This window comes from Ictidomys tridecemlineatus, chromosome 7 (genome assembly GCF_052094955.1).
Source record: "Ictidomys tridecemlineatus isolate mIctTri1 chromosome 7, mIctTri1.hap1, whole genome shotgun sequence".
NCBI classification, from domain to species: domain Eukaryota; kingdom Metazoa; phylum Chordata; class Mammalia; order Rodentia; family Sciuridae; genus Ictidomys; species Ictidomys tridecemlineatus.
The window spans coordinates 164,163,632-164,172,697 of NC_135483.1; the positions used below are offsets into that span (position 1 = coordinate 164,163,632).

General features: G+C 36.6%; 1 protein-coding gene across 1 annotated transcript; it reads left to right on the forward strand.

The window, feature by feature from the left end:
- The first annotated feature begins 221 nt into the window (after window positions 1–221).
- Window positions 222–7,991, forward strand: C7H2orf69 (chromosome 7 C2orf69 homolog). The gene is made up of 2 exons (XM_005340866.5): window positions 222–685; window positions 5,054–7,991. The coding sequence occupies exons 1-2, from the start codon at window positions 353–355 to the stop codon at window positions 5,879–5,881; spliced, it is 1,161 nt and encodes a 386-aa protein (XP_005340923.1). The 5' UTR covers window positions 222–352; the 3' UTR covers window positions 5,882–7,991.
- Window positions 7,992–9,066: the final 1,075 nt, after the last annotated feature.

The window sequence follows — 9,066 nt, forward strand, 5'->3', positions numbered from 1 at the left end:
GCCTTAACTGCCGCCGACTCTGGCTTAGGGCGCTTGGTTCTTTTCTCGCGCCTTCACTCTTCTCAGGCTCTTTCCCAGTCTTCCATTCGAACTTCCCGGTTGTGACTCACTTCACCAATCACAAACGTTCTCCCTCCGGCCCCGCCCTGCCATGGCCCCCTCCGGAACTCGGGCGCAGGTTCGCGCACACCCCTCCTTTCCTTACGCACGCTGCGCGCTGATATCAGCCCCTGACGTCATTGTCGTCCGGCGCCGCTGCCTCCTCTGCCACTCCCGCCGGCCGTTGGGCTGCTTGCCGAAGTCCCGCCCCCAGATCACCCCCACCTCGGAACCGCTCTAGTGGCGGCGACCCATGTGGGGGTTCAGGTTCCTGCGGTCCCCGCCGCTGCTCCTCCTGCTGCCGCAGCTCGGAATCGGAGACGCCTTGTCCTGCCTGCAGGCCAGAACCATGAACCCGGGCGGCAGCAGTGGTGCACGATGCTCCTCCGCGGTCGAGGGACGCCGCCAGCAGTGCCTGCAGTTGTCCACTGTGCCAGGAGCCGACCCGCAGCGCACTAACGAGGTGCTCCTGCTGGCGTCAGTGAGAGAGGGATCAGACCGGCAGGACCTCCCTAGGGATCCGGCAAAGGAGGAACCGCAACCGCCGCCCCAGCATCACGTTCTCTATTTTCCCGGGGATGTACAGGTAATTGGGGCCTAGGCACCTGTTCCCCCCTATGGATTCACTGGGTTCTCTTGTGGCTGTTGCCCGGTTTCTTCCCTTCCTGAACACACCCACAGTTGGGCTCATGCTTCCGTTATTTCATGAAATCCCAAATCGTCCCTTCTACACCCCTGACCCCTTTCCCATGGAAACCCAGGGGAAATTGTCCTTGGAGGGACCATTGCTAAAGAGCCAGCTGTCAATCCAGGCATCACAGGGTGGAATTTGAGATGTACAGGGAATGAGACGTGTAATGAATGCTCATTTTTAACTTAGTTTCTTAGAAGACACTGTGTGTGGTGTGTGAGTGTGTACGTGTGTTAGGCAGGGGACAGAGAGATGGCTTTTAGATTAACTCAGCACCAGAACATAGTGTTTAGGAAACGCTGATGGCAATTTTAAAACAGGCAAACAAAAAACCCATTACAGAGGCATGACACTTCCAATAATCCTAAAAAATGTTGGGTGATGGTGGAAGAAAAGGGACAGTAATTGCTAAGTATGTCCATATTTTGATGTTCACCTAAATTTTCTTTATGTTTTTTATCTTTATTATTAATTTTATAGCTGCAGGCTTGTCTTTATTATTACTTCGATAGCTGCAGGCAAATATTCATCGTTATGCTGTCTTGGAAGCTGGGTGTTAATCCAGAACTGCACTGTTTAACACATTAGCTGTAATTAAGTAAAATTATTATTATTAAGTAAAAATCCAGTTTGTCAGTCATCCTAGTTGCACTGTAAGTGCTCAGTTACTAGAGGTGGCAGGTGTGTACTGTATTGAACAGTGCAGATAGACACTATTTCCATAGAATTTGAAACTTTCTATGATCACATAAAGTTCTGTTAGCACTAGTAGACAGGTAAAGCTAAAATATAGCTAGATGGGTTTTTTATACCATGAAACAATATTCTTGTTTTTGAAATTGATGCTTTAACACAATATATTTAACTTCCACCCATGAGTCAAATAACGGTAAAATATATGTAGTGTTTTCCCTTGCCCTCAAAATAAGGGACTCGTTTGGTTGACTAAACATATTCCTGAACTTTAGACTTGCCAATTGCATGCATTGTATTTTTTCCTCTATCTTCGCTCCCCTAATGATCTCTTAGTCTTGTGTTCTTACTTATCACCTACACCAAGACAACCCTTGACATTTGTGTATCTGGCCTATGAAAAACTAGTATTTAGATTTAAGAAAAAATTTACAATTTTATTCCTTTGTAGTCTGGTTGGGAAAACAGCATTTGATATTTCTGACACTGATTTCCAGAGATTTGTGACCAACTACTGCAGGCATGCTTATAGCAATGATGATAATGGTAATGATAATTAATGTTTATTAAGCACTTCTTGTTTTTAAAGTGTACCAGACAGAATATAAGTCTTCAGATGAGATTTAAAGAGTTCTACAGTAGTTTCATCTGAACATCTTTTCTTTATGTAGTCTCAGATTCTATTAGATTTTTGTATAGTGATACACTTAATTTGTGCATTGCATGGAGTACTCTATAAACCTTAGGTCTTCTAGAAGAGAAATAGGCTTTGAGGTCAAATTGCCTAGATTTGAACCCAAATTCTCTATATTTTAGCCATGAAATCTCTGGCAATTCTTAAATCTCTCAGTATTTCAGCTATAAAATGAGAGTAATAGTTTATAGAGAGTTAATGGAGATTAAATATGTTATTTCCTAATAAGTTCCAGTCCCTTCTCATCCTTCTGGGCACTTTTTAAATTATTTGAATACCCTAGTGTTTCATTCTTGTACTTTTTCCTCTATCTTCACTCCCCTAGTGATCTTTCAGTCTTGTGTTCTTACTTATCAATTAACCAAGACAACCCTTGACATTTGTATATCTGGCCTAAACATATTCCTGAACTTTAAGCTTGCCAATTGCATGCAGTTATTTCCTTTTGGGTATTTAATAGATATCTCAAACTAAAACCACTGGATATTTACCTCAGTACAATCTTCCTTATTCTAGTTGGAAATTACCTTTTCAGTTGCTCAAGTCATCCTTTAGATCTTTCTTTCATACCTCATTTTCTAATCCATCTACAAATCCAGACTATTATTATGTATGGATATATGACTTGTTAATCCTTTCATAACTGGATAAATTCCAATTTTAACTTTAAAAATTTTGCTTTGCTAAAGAGTAGGATATGTAGATGACCATGTCCTAAGCAGTGTGCGCTAGCCATGTACCCTGGGGCTTTCTGTGCTCTATCAGGCAGCCCTTTTAGGTTGGATCCTGTTCTGGTCACTCTAGCTTGCTTGCTTGGGATGTGCACTTTATGCCAGCAAAAATGCTCTCTTGATGCATTTTTGATGGAATTGTAGCTTATACCTAATGTAGTTCTCCTCACTCTGCTGTAAGGGTAGACCACCCAGTTTAAATCTTTATGAAGATTTCTGGACTCTCAGAGACATGTTCAAGTTTTTCAGAAAATCCTTTAACCCTTAATTCAATGGCAGTGATGTGGTGGTCCTGTTAAGTCTTTGCAAGTCAGCAAGAATCTAACTGGAGTAAGCACCTCTTAATCTCTCCCAGAGATCTCCCAGACATCATTTTTATCATAGTAGCAAAGTGCCTATGATTTTGTGATAATTGTGTATATCATAAATCTGAATATATAGAAGGTAAGAGCAAAATTCACAAAAAAGTCAAATGATACAATCTTCTGAGAATAAATTTTTAAAATATATTTGGAAGATTCCTTAGAAAACTGGGAATGGAACCATCATTTGACCAGGCTATCCCACTCCTCAGTCTATATCCAAAGGACTTAAAAACAGCATACTGCAGTGATGAAGCCACATCAATGTTTATAGCAGCTCAATTCACAATAGCTAAACTGTGGAACCAACCTACATGCCCTTCAGTAGATGAATGGATAAAGAAAATGGAATATACATACATACACAATGGAATATTCTTCAGTAAATTCTTTTTAATGGAAAAAATATATACACACATATATATGGAAAACCACTGATATTAATGGAATAAAACTATTATGAAGGAGTTGAGCATACCAGTGGGAAAAGTATCAAAGAACATGAATAGAGAATTAACAAATGAAAATTGCTAAGAAATAAAACCCCAATTAGGAATCAAAGCATGCAAATTTAATCAAAACTAAGACATCATTTTTATCATAGTAGCAAAGATTTTTAAAATATTAATACAGATAAACATTAGCATTAAGGATGGGTACAGATGGAGGGTCCCTCTAGTCTCCCATTTCTCTTCTTACTTTTAAATCTCTGTCCTTCCAGAGATGTTGTTTTTTGCATTTTTTTAGAAAACAAAAATGGTAGCATTGCAGTATTATTTTATTTCTTTCCCATAAATTGTATATTCAGTCCCTTAACAAATCCTATTGATCCCACTTTTAAAATAACTCACAGTGTGAACATTTCTCAGCACCTCTGTATCTACTACCACTCTATTTCAAACCACCTTTCTCATGGGGATTCTCTGTCTCCCTCCTTTAGCTCTTGCCCCTTTACACAGAGGAGGCAGAGTAATCCTTTCAAAATATAGACTGAATCAGTCCTCTGCTCCAAAACCTTTCAGAGCAGATGCCAAGTCCTCACAAGCTGGATTAGCACCTTCCCTCTTTTCCAGCCATCTTTGTGCCTTCCTTGTGATCACTTTTGCTCCTGTTTACTAGAGCCACAATGGCCTCATGGCTTTATCCTGCTTTTATCCCACATGTCTTCACCAGATGGCCTTTTGCAGCTATACTTCCCTCTGCCTGAACTATGCATGAGGCACACTCCCTCAATTCTTTCTTAACAGTCATCTTATTGGAGAAGCAGCTCCTGATCATTCTGTGTTAAATATTGATTTTTTTACCCTCCTATTCCTCTACATTCATTTCCATTGCACTTATCACCTTTTAATATGTCTTATCCAGTATGATAGTCACTAGCCACTTAGTATTAGCATTTACCCCTTTCTAATCACTTGTGGCTATTAACCACTTGAAATTGAAAAGAAACTAAACTCTTAATTGTAGTTTCAGTTCATTTATTAGGAAATTGGATCATATGTATACTAAATAAAATGTAGTAAACATATCCTTCTCAGTTATTTTTTAAAATTACTATTCAATGGAGGTATATCTTATTACCCTTTCTCTTAAATAGATTTGAGGCTTATTTTTTCAAAATCTTATAACAGAAAAGTAAAGACAAATTGTTTTCATTTCTAGAACATTAGCCATAGGTCATTGTTACCTCTTGATTTCCTCCACAAAGATGGGAAACTATTTTGTGGAAATAATTTTATGTCAATATATATTTAATGCTTATTTCATCTTTCTTACTTTTCAGAATTACCATGAAATTATGACTCGTCATCCTGAGAATTACCAGTGGGAAAACTGGAGTCTAGAAAACGTTGCCACCATTTTAGCCCACCGGTTCCCCAATAGTTATATTTGGGTGATAAAGTGTTCCCGAATGCATTTGCACAAATTCAGCTGCTATGACAATTTTGTGAAAAGCAACATGTTTGGTGCCCCAGAACACAGTACTGACTTTGGAGCTTTTAAGCACCTTTATATGTTATTGGTTAATGCTTTTAACTTAAGTCAGAATGGTTTGCTATCGAAGAATGGCAATGTTTGGAATAAGGACTCCAAAACATCTAACTGTAGATCTAATTCTTCTCCTACTACTAGTAATGGTTGCCAGGGAGAAAAAGAGAGGACCTGTGAAAAATCTAATGAGTCTGCCCCGAGTTTTAATCCACCATCACTAAATGGTGCATCTTTTACTTTGATTGGATTCAGTAAAGGTTGTGTTGTTTTGAATCAGTTGCTTTTTGAATTGAAAGAAGCCAAGAAAGACAAGAACATAGATGGTTTCATCAAAAGCATAAGAACGATGTATTGGCTGGATGGTGGTCATTCTGGAGGAAGCAATACATGGGTTACATATCCAGAAGTCTTGAAAGAATTTGCACAAACAGGGATTATTGTTCATACCCACGTAACACCTTACCAAGTACGTGATCCAATGAGATCTTGGATTGGAAAGGAGCACAAGAAATTTGTTCAGATACTTGAGGATTTTGGTATGCAGGTGACTAGTCAAATTCATTTTGCAAAGGAAGCTCCTTCTATAGAGAATCACTTTAGGGTTCATGAGGTATTTTGAGACTACAAGAATATTAATGTACTTGTTTAGAGGAAAAGCATATGCACTTTGAGTGCTGTAAATTCAGATAATGACATGTAAGATGCAATTTATAAATGCATTGTCAGTCTGGGGATTAGGGAGAAGCACACATTCCTAAAATATGGGTACAATATGCAATAGTATTCCTTGCTTGTGATTGTGAACAGTTTTTAATTTGGATTGGGTTAGAATTAGTTAATTTGAAATCTAAAAAGGTGGTTTGTGATAATCCTATGAGAAAATATAGGACCCTTAAAAATGAAGGTTAATGATAACTAAAATTGCTGTTGTTGGAAATCGTTGATTCTTTGAGTAATGTTTCAAACAAAATTTGGTGACATTATAACAGCAGTTAGCTATTTTGGCACTGAAAACTTGAATGGAAGCACTTCATTTCTCTTCAGACAAAGCAAAAACACCCTGATGTTTTCCATCATTTTGGAGTAACAATCCTGCCTCTTATGTTTTATAAACTTATGGATTCATTCTTAATGTGCCACAAGTGTTTTATTTTCTTGAGAGTCAAATATATTTCCAGTTCTCCAAGAATGTGCAATAGCATAAAGCTGATTTTTTAAGCTTTACACTTATACACTGTGGCTTAATTTTTAATTGACAGTTTTTAATTGACTGTTTTGGGGTTTCTTAAATATTGGCCAAAATACAGTTGTTTTTGAAAATTGGTTTAAATTGAATATAATTATATATATATTTGATAAAAACATACTACAGAGTAGATTTCAAATTTTCATTGTATTAGTATTTTGAAAGAGATCAACTTAGGTAAAATAAATATATAATACTCTATCAGCTGCTCTATTGAAAAGGAAACAGATTCCATAGATCTAAATCAGTGTTTCTCCAGAAACATGATTTTGTCTGCCAAAAGAAAATAGCTCTCTTTGGCCAAAATGCAAAATTACATTGCTATAAGAAAAGTTACAAGGGAAAGTTTGAAGACACAAATGATTTAATTTTGGCTCAAAAACTGAATTTGCTTAACACTACTACATAATTTGGGTGAAGTTTCCTTCTGCCCGTTTTTCTTGACCTAGATAAATACATTTTGAGAAACCAAGTTCTAATGAATTTTAACCAACATTGGAATATGGCTGTGTGATTACAAAAGGTGACCTGTCACTTTTTTATAATTTATTAATAATGCTTTTGCAGGTCATGAAATAACTAAGCAGGGAAGTAATATGCTGCTTTAGGACTGATAAAAGTAAAATGCTAAAGATGACTATCTTAATGACCCAGAGGACCTAAATTTATTAAACAATATAAGGCAAAAATGTTTATTTATTGATTTCTTCCCAGAATTACATCTTAATGACTCTGAAATACATTCCAAATAGAGACTCATGAGAAAGGATTCTTAACCAGATACTTTAAAACAAACAATTCTATTAACTGTACAAGAGTAGTATCTAAATTTTTAAAATACCTTCTTTCCAGACCAAAAATTTCCATCACAGAAACAAGTTGAACAGATTCTAATATTTTATGTATTACCTGCCTTAAAGCGCCATGATTGGGTGGCTTTTTTCAATTTAATAATTCTTTTGTTAAATTCACTTATATCTAATAAAATAGCTGAGTTACTGAAATGAGCTAAGAAGGGACAAAGAAAAGGCTTTTCTTTTCACAGGCTTAACTAAACTGGAAAAATAGGACTTTTAATAGACAAATTCATTTTAAAATATGAAATATTTGAATCTGAATTCAGCTATCCAGTCACATGAATGCTTAATTATAATTGTTATATATCAAATGGAGGAGATATTAAGAATGACCCACTGGGTACCTAAAACTGCTATCACATCAAAGTGAGACAATATTGAAAAGTAAAAATATTTTCAGAAGTGAAATATATTCTAGTTGATTCATATACAAACATTTTGTTTGACACTTTAGATTGGTCCTTTCTCCACATTTAAAACTGTTATTGTAAATGTTAGTATATCCTCTTGGATTGTGCCTTTGTGATGTAAGAGTCAATTGAGAAAAGTAGTCCTACAAATAATGTGAAAGTTGTTACCACCACAGCATGAATGTATAATTGTATTAAAATTAATAATCTACAGAAGTGTGTTTTGATGTGCTTTATGTTGTCAACATTGTTAAAACTTCATATCATTTGAATGAATGGAAGCTTTATCTCTATCTTGCCAGTTTTGGTTTCTATATATGCTTTCCTTAACCTCCATGATTTTTCGAGTGAGCAACTCTGAAAATCTTTTCTATCCATTTTTTTTCTGTTGCATTTTTTAGAGCACTGAGTCTCTTTTAAGTTCTTCCTTTTCTTTGCTCATCATTTCAGGTATCTGTATTCTAGCTCCTTCAGAGAGTTTCTTAGAATTTATGTAGTATGATCCAGTTCATTTCATTTCATTCATGCACCAATGTCTGGGCATCCACCAAGAGCAAACAGAGTCTAGGCCATAAGGATATAGCACAAAGTCCCAGTGTGTTACTATGGAAATATGTAATAGATGAAAGGTAGAATGGATATAAAGAGAGAAATATGGAACAAAAGGTAGTAGTCATAAGCTAGTCTGTTTTATTTTCATTTGAGGGTCTTTAAGAAAAACATGCCTTAGAGGATGAGATATAAATAGCTTAATTTCTAAGTCTAGTTGCTCTATACAAGGGCAGAGAGGCCCAGCATAATAGGCAGTTCCTTAGGGAGGTCATTTTAGTTTCCTCTTGGATATATTTAAGATGCCCCAGCAGTCATGGCATGTATGCTTGAAACTAGACACACAACACCAGAGATGTATGCCTGACTGCTTATCTGTGTTAGTTCCTTCTGACCATATCTATTAGCACCAGAGGAAGGTGGCATGCAGCACAGTTACAATTCTATCCAGATCTGCCTTCTGACTTCCAATACCTTTTTCTTTGTTGTTACTAAACTCTGATTCATTCATCTTGGATATCTATTAAAACTTTTTATAGGTGAGAGAAAAACCTTGTTACTAGGTTCTTGAGAACTTAGGTTCACGTAGCTTTCGAGTAGGATGAAGATACAAATTAAGCGTTGTTGGCTCTGTTTTGATACCTCATGAAAGATGTTTGAAATTAATTACTGAGTAAGTAGAATTCAAATATACTCATGTATTGTTAATGTTCTAGAAAATTTAATAATTACACTTCATACA

Bases quoted from the DNA above. Each gene is read 5' to 3' on its own strand.
- C7H2orf69 (XM_005340866.5), top strand. From the start codon at position 353: ATGTGGGGGTTCAGGTTCCTGCGGTCCCCGCCGCTGCTCCTCCTGCTG. The intron at 686-5,053 runs GTAATTGGGGCC...CTTACTTTTCAG, and splicing joins ATTTTCCCGGGGATGTACAG to AATTACCATGAAATTATGAC.